The following is a 16,652-nucleotide window of genomic DNA, read 5'->3' as shown; positions in this document are numbered from 1 at the left end:
GAGGAGTGAGCGGTCAAAAACACCCAAAATTCCCCAAACCTTTAGTTGGGAGAAATAAGTAAGAATGAAAATCAAAGGCTGAGATGTGCTACAGGCAAATCTATACCAGGCCAACAGCCGTGGTTAACTGTCACCTTCTTTGTGGCAAATTAGAGCGGGGCATTGAATGGTGCCCTTGCCAGTCATGCTGACACCCTGTGAAAAGAATTCACCTCATGAGCCAAGATAACATCACCCCGATGAAGGGTCTAGGCCCGAAATGTCAGCTTTTGTGCTCCTGAGATGCTGCTTGGCCTGCTGTGTTCATCCAGCCTCACACTTTGTTATAAGATAACGAAATGTGAGGGTGGATGAACACAGCAGGCCCAGCAGCATCTCAGGAGCACAAAAGCTGGCGTTTCGGGCCTAGACCCTTCATCTTGGATTCTCCAGCATCTGCAGTTCCCATTATCACTGATCACCTTATGAGCCATGTTGTCAATATTTAAACTCCAGATAGTTCTTACCAAGCTTAGTTAGCAGGCCAACCCTCCCCTATACCCAATTAACAACTAAGAACTGCAGATGCTGGAAATCAGAGAGATACAATCAGAAATTACTGGAAAAGCTCAGCAGGTCTGGCAACATCAGAGTTGATGTTTCAGGTGCAGACATTTGCCCCAGAATTCCGAGGAAGGGTCACTGGACCCGAAACGTTAACTTTGATTTCTCTTGATGGATACTGTCTGCTGAGCTTTTCCAGCAATTTCTGTTTTTTGTTCCCAATCAACAACTGTAGGATTTCAGAACTCCAGTTCACTTTATAATTCTCAGCACTTGGTTTTGAATCAAATTCTCTGCTCCAGTTCTTTCAAACAATAGCCAGGTGATAATATTTTGACTGTTGCTAATTATACCTCATCTGGACTCAACATATTTGCTTATCCTTTTATCACCCTTATTACAGCTTGCTCTACCATTCCTCATCATTCAAACATCCCTGAATTCTACACCTTCCCTTCCCCTGCACTGACTGGATTCCAGTTAAAGGCTCCAATCTCTGTCAGAAGATCACTAAAACGTATCAACTTCGGCTCTCTTTCTACAGATTCTGATGAGCATCTCCAAAATTGTGTATTTTTCTAACAAGGTGTCAAGAGCTGAGGAAGGAGAAGACAGGGACATGTCACTGGGCTGATAGTCCAGGAGGTCCAAGATACTGCTCTGGGACACATTTTCAAATCACACCATGGAGTTTAAAATCCTATTAGTAAATCTGGAATTGAAACCTCTAGTCATGATGAATGTGAAATCATCACCAATTGTCATATCTTTTGGGCTTCTGCAAAAACACTGCTGATGCGAGAAATCTGAAATAAAAACCGAGATGGCTGGAGAAACTCAGCAAAGCTGGCAGCATTTTTGCAGTCAGAAACAGAGTTAACATTTCAAGTCCAGTCCTACTCATCTTCCAAACCGTTCCGAAGTGCCACCGGACTCAAAACGTTTAACTGTTTTTCTCTCTCCACAGATGCTGCTAGACCTGCTGAGTTTGTCCAGCAATTTCTGGTTCTGTTGTCAAAACCCACCTGGTTTAGGAACATTTTGTTAGGAAAGAAGCCTGTTAACCTTAACCCGGTCTGGCCTGCACATGACTTTACAGCTACTTAAACAAAGCCATTTGCTTCCCCCCGAAATGGCCAAGCAAGACACTCAGTTCAAGGGCAGCTGGAAATGGGCAACAGGTACCGACCTTACCATTGGCACCCACAACCTATGAGAAATAAATGATAAAAACGCACAGTCTTTAAGCACCTTGTGCGTTCAATGACAAGCATTACGTTGTGAAACTTGGAACAATTTTCATTGTAAAGCGATGTCCGGGTGGACAACAGAGTTGCTGGACTTCTGAGAAACTGTTGCTACACAGTGATCCCACGAGCTTAATTGCTCTTAATTATACAGGGTATCAGTGGTAGCTATTTATTGCCTATCTCTCATTGCCCTTGAGGAGGCAGTGGTGAGCATCTTGTTGAATACAACTTAGTGGCTTGTTGGGTTGAGAGCAGCTGACTGCAATGGATCTGGAGTCATATATTGGCCAGACCAGGCAAGGACATCAAACCTCCTTTTCTCAAGGCCATGAGTGGTGTTCTTTATACCACTCCAGTCCTTTTAGGGTCGCCTTACCTACCCATCAATTCCCAGTTTTATCGAATAAGTTAAAACTCCATAGCCTACATGGTGGAATTTAAACACATATCTCGATCACATCCTGTAACAAATCACAGTCCTACTGTACCCCTTAAAATAAGTTCTTCAAAAGCTTCTTGTAGACTGCAGGTAAGGGATACCAGGGAAAGAGTCCTACTCCACACACTGAAGCTTAAGCAGTGGCTTGTGAAACCCACACAATTTTGCATTTCCCTTGCATCACTGTCAGTGATGGTGAGGAACCGTATGGCTGCGATTGAGAGCACACCTCCAGCGTAAAAGACCTATTATTCATTTTTAGTGCCATTATTAGTAGCATTGTGCCCCAGTGTTACAGTAACAATTCTATATCCCAGTGTTATGGTGAGACCTCTGTCCACCAATAACTGTCCCACGTCAAACAATGACAGATCTATAGCTAACTATACTATACCCTAGTGTTATACAGTGACAGACCTGTCCCCACCAGTACTGTACCCCAGTGTTATACAGTGACAGACCTGTCCCCCACCAGTACTGTACCCCAGTGTTACACAGTGACAGACCTGTCCCCATCAGTTCTGTACCCCAGTGTTACACAGTGACAGACCTGTCCCCCCCCAGTACTGTACCCCAGTGTTATACAGTGACAGACCTGACCCTGCCAGTACTGTACCCCAGTGTTATACAGTGACAGACCTGTCCCCGTGAGTACTGTACCCCAGTGTTATGCAGTGACAGACCTGTCCCCCCCGGTACTGTACCCCAGTGTAATACAATGACAGACCTGACCCTGCCAGTACTGTACCCCAGTGTTATACAGTCACAGACCTGTCCCCCCAGTACTGTACCACAGTGTTATACAGTGACAGACATGTCCCCATCAGTACTGTACCCCAGTGTAATACAGTGACAGCCCTGTCCCCGCCAGTACTGTATCCCAGTGTTATACAGTGACAGACATGTCCCCATCAGTACTGTACCCCAGTGTTATACAGTGACAGACCTGACCCTGCCAGTACTGTACCCCAGTGTTATACAGTGACAGACCTGTCTCCACGGATCGTGCCCCCCAGTGTTTTAGTGACAGTCCTGACTCCACCAGTACTGTACCCCAGTGTTATACAGTGACAGACATGTCCCCACCAGTACTGTGCCCCAGTGTTATACAGTGACAGATCTGACCCTGTCAGTACTGTACCCTAGTGTTATACAGTGACAGACCTGTCCCCCCCCAGTACTGTACCCCAGTGTTATACAGTGACAGACCTGTCCCCGCCAGTACTGTACCCCAGTGTTATACAGTGACAGACCTGTCCCCCACCGGTACTGTACCCCAGTGTTATGCAGTGACAGACCTGTCCCCCCCCCCAGTACTGTACCCCAGTGTAATACAGTGACAGACCTGACCCTGCCAGTACTGTACCCCAGTGTTATACAGTGACAGACCTGTCTCCACGGATCGTGCCCCCCAGTGTTTTAGTGACAGTCCTGACTCCACCAGTACTGTACCCCAGTGTTATACAGTGACAGACCTGTCCCCCCAGTACTGTACCCCAGTGTTATACAGTGACAGACCTGACCCTGCTAGTACTGTACCCCAGTGTTATACAGTGACAGACCTGTCCCCATCAGTACTGTACCCCAGTGTTATACAGTGACAGACCTGTCCCCACCTGTACTGTACCCCAGTGTAATACAGTGACAGACCTGTCCCCCACCAGTACTGTACCCCAGTGTTATACAGTGACAGACCTGTCCCCATCAGTACTGTACCCCAGTGTTATACAGTGACAGACCTGTCCCCCCCCCAGTACTGTACCCCAGTGTAATACAGTGACAGACCTGTCCCCACCAGTACTGTACCCCAGTGTTATACAGTGACAGACCTGTCCCCACCAGTACTGTACCCCAGTGTTATACAGTGACAGACCTGTCCCCATCAGTACTGTACCCCAGTGTTATACAGTGACAGACCTGTCCCCCCCAGTACTGTACCCCAGTGTTATACAGTGACAGGCCTGTCCCCGCCCAGTACTGTACCCCAGTGTTATACAGTGACAGGCCTGTCCCCGCCCAGTACTGTACCCCAGTGTTACACAGTGACAGGCCTGTCCCCGCCAAGTACTGTACCCCAGTGTTATGCAGTGACAGGCCTGACCCCACCCAGTACTGTACCCCAGTGTTACACAGTGACAGGCCTGTCCCCGCCAAGTACTGTACCTCAGTGTTATACAGTGACAGACCTGTCCCCACCAGTACTGTACCCCAGTGTTATACAGTGACAGACCTGTCCCCGCCAGTACTGTACCCCAGTGTTGTACAGTGACAGGCCTGTCCCCGCCCAGTACTGTACCTCAGTGTTATACAGTGACAGACCTGTCCCCACCAGGACTGTACCCCAGTGTAATTCAGTGACAGACCTGTCCCCGCCCAGTACTGTACCCCAGTGTTATACAGTGACAGACCTGACCCTGCCAGTACTGTACCCCAGTGTAATACAGTGACAGACCTGTCCCCACCAGTACTGTACCCCAGTGTTATACAGTGACAGACCTGTCCCCGCCCAGTACTGTACCCCAGTGTTATACAGTGACAGACCTGTCCCCCACCGGTACTGTACCCCAGTGTTATACACTGACAGGCCTGTCCCCGCCCAGTACTGTACCCCAGTGTTATACAGTGACAGACCTGTCCCCATCAGTACTGTACCCCAGTGTTACACAGTGACAGGCCTGTCCCCGCCAAGTACTGTACCCCAGTGTTATGCAGTGACAGGCCTGACCCCACCCAGTACTGTACCCCAGTGTTACACAGTGACAGGCCTGTCCCCGCCAAGTACTGTACCTCAGTGTTATACAGTGACAGACCTGTCCCCACCAGTACTGTACCCCAGTGTTATACAGTGACAGACCTGTCCCCACCAGTACTGTGCCCCAGTGTTATACAGTGACAGACCTGTCCCCCACCGGTACTGTGCCCCAGTGTTATACAGTGACAGACCTGTCCCCACCAGTACTGTACCCCAGTGTTATACAGTGACAGACCTGTCCCCACCAGTACTGTACCCCAGTGTTATACAGTGACAGACCTGTCCCCCACCGGTACTGTACCCCAGTGTTATACACTGACAGGCCTGTCCCCGCCCAGTACTGTACCCCAGTGTTATACAGTGACAGACCTGTCCCCCACCGGTACTGTACCCCAGTGTTATACAGTGACAGACCTGTCCCCACCAGTACTGTACCCCAGTGTTATACAGTGACAGACCTGTCCCCCACCGGTACTGTACCCCAGTGTTATACAGTGACAGACCTGTCCCCACCAGTGCTGTATAACACTGTATCCCAGTGTTATTTAGGGACAGACCCGCCCAGACCAATCCTGTACCTGCTGCATCTGTACACATTTTCTCAGGAGGTATGACATTGCAATGCAGCGACATCATTGATACGTAGTGCTGCAGATTTGAAATAAAGATATGTCATTTTGCATATGCGCAATTTAAACATCATGCTTATTCATCTATAAAAAGCAAAAATACTTTTGATGCTATAATCCAAAATAAGAACTGAAAATGCTGAACAGGTGGGGCAACATCTGGTGGAGTGAGAAATTGAATCCCTATTTCATGCCTGTGACCTTGCAACTACTTCATCCGTTCTTACTAAAACAGTTGCAGATCTGAAATGCTATCTGTTTACCACTCTCTACAGATGCTATCAGTCTGTTAAATTCAAGCTGACTTCCTACAATGGCTAGTACAGGCTTAGAACAATGCATAGTAGGTGTGGTCTAACCATGGTTTGGTACAGCTGATGCTTAATGTCTCCCCTCCTTTATTGTAGAAAAAGATCAGCATTCCTTTGGCCTTTATGATTTTTGAACAGTCTAATAATGATTGCTCCGATAATGTAGCCAAAACTGCAAATCAATAGCCTTGACCTGATTTTTTTTGCCTCAAATCATGTAATTTGCAGCTTACATAAATTTCTAATATATATACACACCACTAATCTGCCCATTCCAGAGACAACTTGCACACGTATTCATGTTCTACAACATGAGGTGTATTCCTTTAAGCAAAATAGTTATCTTTCTGCTGTGCCAGTTCAATTTAGAACCCACTTAAAACATTTGACGATTCTCCCCCAGTTTCCTAAAAGCCGGTGGGGAAATTCCCAGGATCGTGGGAACGCTGTAAAACCAAAGGAAACTCCCAGTGAAAAGCAGACTGGCATCTGGAAGAGGCACCGAGGACCAGAGACTGAGTAACCCAAAGAGACACTCCTTGCCTTTCAGATACTTACTGAATCAGGCTCAGTCTCTAGTTAGTGGGTCCTTTCCCCCATCCCTGGACCCCTGCATCTCCCCCCAACCCAATGTGCAGCTTGCAGGTCCAAATTCATGAGTGTCATTTTGCACTCAGAAGTGAGTCCAAGTACATATAAGGAATTATTCCCCTTTATCACAAACTCATCTCAGCTAAAGCCTTTGGCCAAGGCTATGCCCTGAATCCCCTGTTGCCAACTTCCTGGAGATCTTGTCACGTGATCTTGCCCCAAAAATCCTCTTTCTCCCTCTCACTCCCACCACCACCATCTCAGATTTCTTAAATGTCTGGCAAACGAGGAAGTGACAGCCTAGTGGTATTATCGCTAGACTATTAATCCAGAGACCCAGGTAGTGTCCAGGAGACTAGAGTTTAAATCCTGCCAAGGCAGATGGTGGAATTTGAATATAAATCTGGAATTAAGAGTCTAACGATGCCTGTGAATCCATTGTTGAAAAAACCCACCTGGTTCATTAATGTCCTTTAGGGAAGGAAGCTGCCATCCCGACCTGGTCTGACCTACATATGACTCCAGACCCACAGCAATGTGGTTGGACTCTTAAACTGCCCTCTGTGGGCAATTAGGGATGGGCAATAAATGGTGTCCTGGCCAGAGATGCCCTTACCCCATAAAGGAAACAAAAGTAAAGAAAAAAGAAATAGATAAAATGAATCTATTGTTATTTTTAAACATGCCTCACCATGACTTTTCCCACTTGGTTCTGTCTCCAGCAGTGCCTAGAAGATTAAGGTCAATACTCAGGAGATTCGAGGGCAGTTGGCAGCCTGACCTAAACGCCAAAGGAGCTCCTGAGACAAAATAATTCATGACATTTCCTCTAAAAGTGCAAATGCACAAGATTAGGAGAGACCTCTTATCGCCAGTTCACTCTGTTCACGTCACCGTGAATGTCCATATATTAAGATTTAATTTTTACTTTTTGAAACAAAAGAAAACTTTCAGAAACATACCATTACCAGACAGCCACAATCTATTCAACAACTTGTCTTCAAGTTTTACATTGCCCCCCTCCAGCCTGTATCTCTTGGTTAATGTTGTGTGCTGCACACCTTTTGTTGTCACTATAACTGTGATCGAGTTTTCAAGGAGAGGGATTGCTCTGGACTAGACTCCAAATGGACATGATGTTCTAGGATCAGCCTTCATCCCTCTCCAGCCCAGAGCGAAATAAAAAAAAGAGGGAAGAACGGAAACCCAGGAAAAGAAAGAACTTGCATTTATATAGCACTTCTCACATCCTCAGGTTGTCCCATTGAGTGTTGCATGGGCAATGAAGGGCTTTTTGAGTATCATTCCCTGTTGTAAAATCCAGCAGCCAAGTTATGCAAACTCCAACAACTGTCAGGACGGTAAATGACCAAATCACTAGTTTTTGAAGATTTTGTCGCAAGAATAACCCTGTCCTTCTGCACCATGGCCTTTCTTTGAAGTCTTGACTTGGAACCTTTCGTCTAACTTGGTTGGACAGTGGAGTTTAAACACTGACATGTGGGAAAGAAAGTGACACCTCAAGCAGCTTGGCACTCCCCAAAGTCCTGGCACTGGAGTGTTAGCCTGTATGCTGGGCCCAAGGGCGGGGGGGTCTTGAACCTACACCCTCCCAACTCATGACGTTCAGCTGTACAATTGGTAAAGACGTTGGCGCACACAAACCCACCCACACGACAGAGAGAGACTTTAGAAGATGCTGATACTAAGATGTTGTATAAACGCAAGTATGTTTCTCATTCACTCGCCCCCGCCCCTCCCCTCCACATGCAAAACAAAAAAGACCCCTGCCAGAGGAAGATGGGGCATGTACCCTTCACCCCACACCCATGCCCGACTTGCCCTACTAACTAGAAGGGGGGCACAGGCATGTAACATGCAGATAATGCTAACCCACAGCACAGCTGCAGCATTGCAAACAAGAGAGGAACAGCTGGAAGGGGTGTAAAATTTAGACCAGAAATGGCACTCCTGCCAAAGGCAGTGTCAATATTCAGTGGGCCCACATGCCACTCTTAATACACTGTTGGTTTCTCGATTTTTTTTGCTTTGGAGACGAAGGTCAAAACCAGTCCAAAGATGTCAACAAGGAGGAGGCTTTTCTCAGAATCACTAGCAGCTGATTGGTGAAACTTTGGAACCCATAAATCACCAGCCTCAGGCTTGTATAATTTCTAGACCCTGAGGATGGGTAGGCAGCATTGACAGGTGGTCAAGGAGAAAATAATGCCTCGTGTGGTCATCGGCTTCTCAAAAGCAAAAGAAAACCTCATTTCACCCCAATCACACTCTTCACAATTTCCTCATAGTTTGACGGGGGAGGGAGAGGGGTTACAGGTTGTAGAGTTTCTTAATTTTCTGAACAGATGTGGAGGAGGTTCCAAGGTATTTGTCCAGGTGGATGCTCCGATCCACGGAGCTAGGCCTCACATCACCGATTCCTTCTCCAAAGAGCTGCTCTCCTTTCTCAAGGGCTCCCTTGCGTCTTTCTTCATGAGGGGCAATCCTTCTTCTTCGGATTTTTCCTGGATCGCCTCTTCTATTTTTACCTCAGTGAGCTCCTCCACTTGCTGGCCAGATTTCTGCCTGTCAGAGAAAGACTGGAGGAGCCCAGCTCCAAAAGCATCACCTTCCACATTGAGGACGGTGCAGGTGCGATCTCTAGAACAAAATAGAAACGTAATCATTAGATCTTCCACAGACTCCTCTCTCTCACTCATTGGCCTCGGCTTCACTCCCACCCCACCCCCTCTCACTGGCATTGAGGTGTAGAAACATAGGAACAGTAGCAGGAGTAGGCCATTCAGCCCTTCGAGCCTGCTTTGCCATTCAATATAATCATGGCTGACCCTGGTGTCTTAACACCATATTCCCATACCCCTCGATGCCTTTAAAACCGCGCTCTCAAATAATTTCAGTCACCTGGCCTCTGCAGCCGTTTGAGGTTGAGAATTTGAAAGGTTCACCATCCTTTGAATAAAGAAAAATTTCCAAATCTCAGACCAAGATGATCTATCCTACAACCCAAGTGTAACCCCTTGGTTCCAGACCTAGGGGAAAACATCCTCCCTCCACTTAGTCTGTCTAGCTCTGTTGCAAGTTTACATATTTCGATCAGATCCCTCTCTCATCCTTCTAAACTTTCTGAACACAGGGCCGGTCAAACCAATCTCTTCTTAAAGACAGTCCTGGCATCCCAGTATCAACTTAGAGAACCTCTTCTGCACTCCATCTAATGACACGAATACCTTTTCTTTGCTGGGGAGACCAAATCCACACACATTGCTCTAGCTATGGTCTTACCAGGGCCCTGTGTGACTGCAGTAAACCATCCCTACTTCCAAACTCAAATCCTCTTGCAATGAAAGTCAACATTGGTCTTCCCAACTGCTTGCTGCCCGTCTACTTCTATTATGTCAAAAGTCACGAGACACCAGGTTATAGTCCAACATGGTAATCTGAAATCACAAAGCTTTCAGCGCTCTAAAGACTTGTGATTACAGATAAACCCATTGGACTATAACCTGGTGTCTTGTGACTTCTGACTTTGTCCATCCCAGTCCAACCTTCACGTCATGTTTTCATTAACTGGGTTATAGAAGGGCATCCACACCCTTTTGCACGTCCACACTTACCAACGTACTACCATTTCAATACTACTCTTCCTTCCTGTTTATCACACCAAGAAGTGTAGAACTTCACATCAAGCCCCAGTTTTCAATGGGGACCAGCAACCCTCAGGAGAAGTAGGTGGGCGTTGGCCAGCTATTTGACTCTAGCGGGCATCATAGCTAAGCCTGAATATTTGCTTAATATGCACTTTGGAGCTTAGAGAGTGCTGGGTTACTGAATAACGTCCAACAGTGGGAAAACAGGTTGATGTCTTCCTCCTACCAATCTTGTTACTGCCTCATCTGTGTGCATACAAGGCCTGAAAGCAGAGATAGAGAGAGAAGCAAGAGTTCTCAGTGCTTCTCTATACCAGGTGACTCTTTCCAGATTGTGAAGCATTAGGGTTTATAATTTGGTATGAAAATAGCATTCAAGCACATAACTAATACACCACTTTCCTAGCCTGACTGGCAGTACAGCTGCAGGAATACCGCGGCTACACGAGCAGGTCAGCAGCTGGGAATCCTGCAGCGAGTAGCTCACCTTGTGATTCCCCAAAGTCTATCTAAAAGCCAGGATTGTGATAGAATCGACTATACTTATCTGGAGGAGTGCAGCTGCAACGCTTGAGAAGCTCGACAACACCTAGTACAAAGCAGACAGCTTGACTGGAACCCATTTCACTACCTTCAACATCCACTCCCTCCACCACCGACAAGATGTACTGCAGACTTTTGTCAAGGCTCCTTAAGACAACACCTTCCAAACCCATGACCTCCATCATCCTGAAGGATAAGGGCAGTAGGTACATGGGAACACCACCCCTTGCGAGTTCCCTTCCAAGCCACTCACCATCCTGACTTGAAACTATATCATTGTTCCTTCAGTGTCGCTGAGTCAAATTCCTGGGACTCCATCCTTAACAACATCTTAGGAGGCCCTACACCACAGAGGCTCAAGGTGGCAGCTCACCACCACCTTGTTAAGGGCAGCAAACACTGAGCGTGCCACCCTGTGCCAGGTTTGAGAACAAAAAGGCTACTTACACCAGCCAATCAACAGCTAGCACTAGTGATATTTCTTTTGTGGGCAGCCCCACAGCTTCCAAGATGATGGCAAGCGTCAGGATACCTCCTGCAGGGATGCCAGCAGCGCCAACACTCGAGGCAGTGGCTGTCACTCTGGAAAAGAAGGACCAGCTCAGTTAGGACGAGGATATGGCGAGACTGGAGAACAAGTGACCTTCAGTCCCAAACCAGATCCCCAATCTGGGTAGCACAGAGGCAGAAATTGTTGATCCACCTTCTTTAATGTATACAAGTGGCCATTTCAAAGTGCAGTTAAGTGCCTGAAGTCATCTTGGAGTCAAATATAGGCCCAGTTTGTACAAGGATAGCAGATTTCCATCTAGGTGTCACTGGTGAGCCAGTTTTGGGGTAGTACAATAACAATTCAGCCAATCTTTTCTGGCAGTTAACTGTCAATCAGGTGCATTCTCCCTGGTCATACCTCTGTCAAAGTTACTTGCCAAACAATCAGTACTCTGTTCTCAATCTGTGTGTATGTGGTTTTCCCCTAGAATTGGTCTTCTTGCAAATTGTCCTGATGAGCATAAAAATGATAAAAACTTGATAAAACGTGCCATTTTTTTTCAGCAGTAACTGAATTTCTTTTGCAATCCCCAACCCTGCCCGAGTTCAGCAGAGATTGAGGCCAACTTTAGAGGACTGGAGGACCTCGGTTACTAGTCTGTGTCGGCTGGTCTTTTGCTGCACCCCAACAATTCTATCAAGAGGGCCGGAGAGAACACGTGCACAATGTACAGGATGGTATGAAGCTGTGGTGTGATGCACATCACAGGTGAACAGCCTGCCAGCCCTCAACTTCTCATTTGATGGCAGAGGGAGTCTGGCATCTCCAGAACAGTGTTTTCAAAAGGCATCATCATCTTCAACCACCAGTGGTTAATGGTCAATGAGCCTGGCCCATTTCTATCCAGTTCCTGTATCTGGGTGGGAGTAGGGCAGCAACAGAAGTTGTATAAAGAGTAGGGAGCTGGTTAGTTCAGTTGGCTGGACATCTTGCTTGCAATGCACAGTGTGATACCAACAATGTTTGTCTAATTCCAGCACCGGCTGAGGTTACTATGAAGGACTCTCGTTCTCAACCTCTCCCCCCGTCTGGGATGTGGTGACCTCAGGTTAAACCACCACCAGTCACCTCGCTCTGTCTAACGCGGGGGCAGCCCTACGGTCTGATAGGACTATTCATCTTTACACAGAGTACTCCTGGGAAAGCCTTGTACAGACAGGACGGGAGACACTCATCCCAGGAGATCTGCTGAAAGTGTTGATAAGTTTACAAAATCTACAAATGAAATAATGACATGAGGCGTGTACATTGACATCAAGGCCTGACTGACCTCTATAAGTGGTTATTGATCACTAAATAAATAATTATTGTTGCCGATTTGATAAATTTGGATTTAGCATTTTGCTATAAGCTTTTTCAGCTTTCTTTCTCAGATCCTTCACTTCAAAAATATATAATTGTCAATCAAGTGCTTTTGGGTATCTAAGGTAGTGAATGGTGCTATAGGAATGCAAGTTTTTCATTCCACTTACTGTCTTCTGGTGTCCCTTAAACAATTGCACGTGCACCTCTTAAGACCATAAGACCATAAGACACAGGAGTGGAAGTAAGGCCATTTGGCCCATCGTGTCCACTCCGCCACTTAAATCATGGCTGATGGGCATTTCAACTCCACTTCCCTGCACTCTCCTCGTTGCCCTTAATTCCTTGAAAGATGAAGAAATTATCAATATCTGCCTTGAAGACATTTAACGTCCCGGCCTCCACCGCGCCCCATGGCAATGAATTCCACAGGCCCACCACTCTCCGGCTGAAGAAATGTCTCCTCATTTCCATTTTAAATTGACCCCCTCTAATTCTAAGGCTGTGCCCACAGGTCCTAGTCACCCACCTAACAGTAACAACCTCCCAGCATCCACCCTTTCTAAGCCATGCACTATCTTGTAAGTTTGCCTCAACAAAAGCTTGCATTTATATAGCACCTTTAATGAGGAGTTAACATACCTCACAGGAACATGAACAGAAGTTCAGTCAGTCAGTGAGGTAGTTTTTAAGAAGGGTTCTCTAAGGGGGGGGATAGGGGAGGTGAAATTCCAGTGTTTTGGACTCAGGCAAATCAAGGCACAGCTGCCAATGGGTAAGCAATTAAAATAGCAGATGCACCAGAGCCTAAAATTGGAGATGGGAAAAGGCACCTGGATGGCTGTGAGCAGTTTTGCTCCCCTTCTCTCAGGAAAGATATACTGACATTGGAAGATGTGCAGAGCAGGTTCACTGGACTGTCTCACGAGGAGAGGGTGAATGGTTTGGGCTTGTACTCATTGACAATGAGAATGAGAGGCGACCTTATGGAGACACACAGGATTCTGAGGGGGACTTGACAAGATAGACATGGAGACGTCGTTTCCCCCTGTGGGAGGGTCCAGGACCAGAGGGCATAATCTCAGAATAAGGGGTTGTGTATTTAAGACAGAAATAAAGAGGAATTTCTTTTCTCAGAGGTTAGTGAGGCTGTAGAATTCTTTACCCAGAAGGTCGTTGAGGCTGGGTTATTAAGTAAGATCAAAGCCGAGATAGATTTTTAATCAGCAAGGGAATCAAGGTTATAGGGCAGAGGCTGGAAAGTGGCGTTGAAGATCCTGAGATCAGCTACAATCTCATTGGATGGTGGAGCATATTCAACGGGCTGAATGGCCTGCTTCTGCTCCTACACGTTATGGACCTTGGTAATGACCTCTGAGAGAGTGCCTTCAATTAAACCCCGCACCATTGCACATTCCTCAAATTCTGCCTTTCCAATATTTTACACAAGTCCCTTTTGAATGAATCGGCCCTTTCAGGCAGTTTGCTGCTTTGTGTTGTAGTTCAGTGACTGAGGCTGGTACTCACAATATGGCGATGACCTGGACAAAGTTGAGCGAGACATTGTTGAGCTGGGCAATGAACACAGCAGCAACACACTGGAAGAGGGCAGCACCGTCCATGTTCACTGTGGCACCGATGGGCAGAATAAAGCGACTGATTTGCTTACTGACACCGTTATTCTCCTCCACACATTTCATCATGAGGGGCAGTGTGGCAGAACTGTGGGGGAGGGTGGGTTAGGGTTAGGGGTAGAGAGAGAGAATGAAAAACAATGAGTGAACAGATCAAAAAGACAACATTGCATGAAAAATGCAGTTAAGAGGGCAAATCCAATCTCAAGCCAACATTATACCTATCATAGTGTCGTAGAGATAGACAGCATGGAAACAGACCTTTTGGTCCAACTTATCCATGATACCATAAGACATAGGAGTGGAAGTAAGGCCATTCGGCCCATCGAGCCCACTCCGCCATTTAATCATGGCTGATGGGCATTTCAACTCCACTTCCCCGCACTCTCCCCGTAGCCCTTGATTCCTTGCGAGATCAAGAATTTATCGATCTCTGCCTTGAAGGCATTTAACGGCCCAGCCTCCACTGCACTCTGCGGCAATGAATTCCACAGGCCCACCACTCTCTGGCTGAAGAAATGTCGTCTCATTTCAGTTTTAAATTTACCCCCTCTAATTTTAAGGCTGTGCCCACGGGTCCTAGTCTCCCTGCCTAACGGAAACAACTTCCCAGCGTCCACCCCTTCTAAGCCATACATTATCTTGTAAGTTTCTATTAGATCTCCCCTCAACCTTCTAAACTCTAATGAATACAATCCCAGGATCCTTAGCCATTCATCATATGTTAAACCTACCATTCCAGGGATCATCCGTGTGAATCTCTGCTGGACACGCTCATTGATAACCAGGTCATTGATAAGCTGGTATCCTAACTTAATCTAGTTCCATTTGTCAGCATTTGGCTCATATCCCTCTAAACCCTTCCTATCCATGCATCCATCCAAATGCCCTTTAAATGTTGTAACTGTACCAGCCTCACCACTTCCTCTGGCAGCTCATTCCATACACGCACCACCCTCTGTGTGAAAAAGTTGCCCCTCAGGTCCCTTTTAAATCTTTCCCCTCTCACTGTTGCCCTATGTCCTCTAGTCACCCTCTGTAAGGTCACCTCTCAGCCTCAGATGCTCCAGGGAAAATAGCCCCAGCCTTTTCAGCCTGTCCCTATAGTTTAAACCCTCCAAACCTGGCACATCCTTGTAAATCATACCGTGGCTATGTTTTTTTTTGAAAAAAAAAACCCTCATTTGTGGGCAATGAACTAATTATCCGAAGGCCAGTTAAGAGTCAACCACATTGCTGTGGGTCTGGAGCCACATGCAGGCCAAACTGGGTAAGGATGGCAGATTCCCTAAAAGGGCATTAGTGAACCAGATTGCTTTTTCCTGACAATTGACAAATAGATTCATGGTCATCATTAGACTTTCATTTCCAGGTTTACTTTATTCTGTCATCTGCCAAGGCAGGATTCAAACCTGAGTCCCCGGGCTAACAGTCCAGTAAAAATATGCTAGGCCATCGCCTCCCCATGTTGGATGATACTTGTAAATCAAAAGCTGGTGTGTTCAAGCCCACTCCAGAGACCTGAGAATAAGATTTAGGGTTACACATCCCCAGAGCAGCCCCTCAAGAAAAGACAAAAGATCCTCCGACAGCATTCAAAAACAGAGCTGGGCCCAATATGTATTCTTCAACAAACACGATTAACAAACACAGATTTTCTAGCTGTTACTGAAATAACTCCCACCAAGGCCAGTATCCCATCACCCTTTATGGGCACATGGAGAGTCCTTGACACTGATCGAGCTCCCTCAGAGCCAGCTCTCAGAGTGAGCAGAACCCCTGACACTCCTGTTTATATCTGTCAGCCAGGGCTCCCCGATTGGACCAGATTAACAGCCCCACCCAGGGAAGTGATATTCTATAAGGCCCACCTGGCTGAGCTCGTTACAATCACTACAATCATCACATTTTGCTTGTGTATCTACTCTACTTCATGCTTCACAACATAGATACATGCTAAATAACAAACAAAAATAAATTGCTGGAAAATCTCTGCAGGTCTGGCAGCACCCGTGGAGAGAAAGCAGAGTTAACGTTTCCGGGTCCGTGACTCTTCTGTGTGCTAAGTAACTACAGCTCGCCAAAAAAACGCACTTTAAGCACAAAAAGGCATCCCTAGACCCTGACAAACACAGGCGAAGTCTCAAGCAATGGCTCCGCACAATTCCCGGGCCTACCTGGATGAAGTTCCAAACGCTGTGGCCAGAGCTGTGAAGATGCCCCATAGGAAGCTGTAAGGATTTTTACGAGTGAAGGCAAAGTAGATGATGGGCAGCACGACCAAGCCATGAATGAAGTGCCCCACTATGCAGCAGCAGATATATTTCCCGAGGCTGGTAAAAAGCATGAGGACATCTTCCATCTCCACGATTTTGCCAGCAACCAGGAACATGATACCAAAAGGAGCGTACCTGGTAGGAGAACAACATTCGCTAAT

The 16,652-nt window shown here is 46.7% G+C and overlaps 1 protein-coding gene across 1 annotated transcript in view; it reads right to left on the bottom strand.

The window, feature by feature from the left end:
- Positions 1-7,415: 7,415 nt before the first annotated feature.
- slc1a5 (solute carrier family 1 member 5) overlaps positions 7,416-16,652 on the bottom strand; it is a 36,507-nt gene continuing 27,270 nt past the window's right edge. The window contains exons 5-8 of the mRNA XM_048522616.2: positions 16,393-16,626; positions 14,109-14,303; positions 11,174-11,308; positions 7,416-9,176 (exon numbers count right to left, since the gene is read on the bottom strand). Of these exons, the coding sequence (XP_048378573.1) occupies positions 8,942-9,176; positions 11,174-11,308; positions 14,109-14,303; positions 16,393-16,626 (799 nt within the window). The 3' untranslated portion in view covers positions 7,416-8,941. The remainder of the gene's footprint in view (positions 9,177-11,173; positions 11,309-14,108; positions 14,304-16,392; positions 16,627-16,652) is intronic.

Source organism: Stegostoma tigrinum, chromosome 39 (assembly GCF_030684315.1).
Source record: "Stegostoma tigrinum isolate sSteTig4 chromosome 39, sSteTig4.hap1, whole genome shotgun sequence".
Taxonomy (NCBI): domain Eukaryota; kingdom Metazoa; phylum Chordata; class Chondrichthyes; order Orectolobiformes; family Stegostomatidae; genus Stegostoma; species Stegostoma tigrinum.
This window is presented reverse-complemented; position numbering and strand designations above follow the sequence as displayed.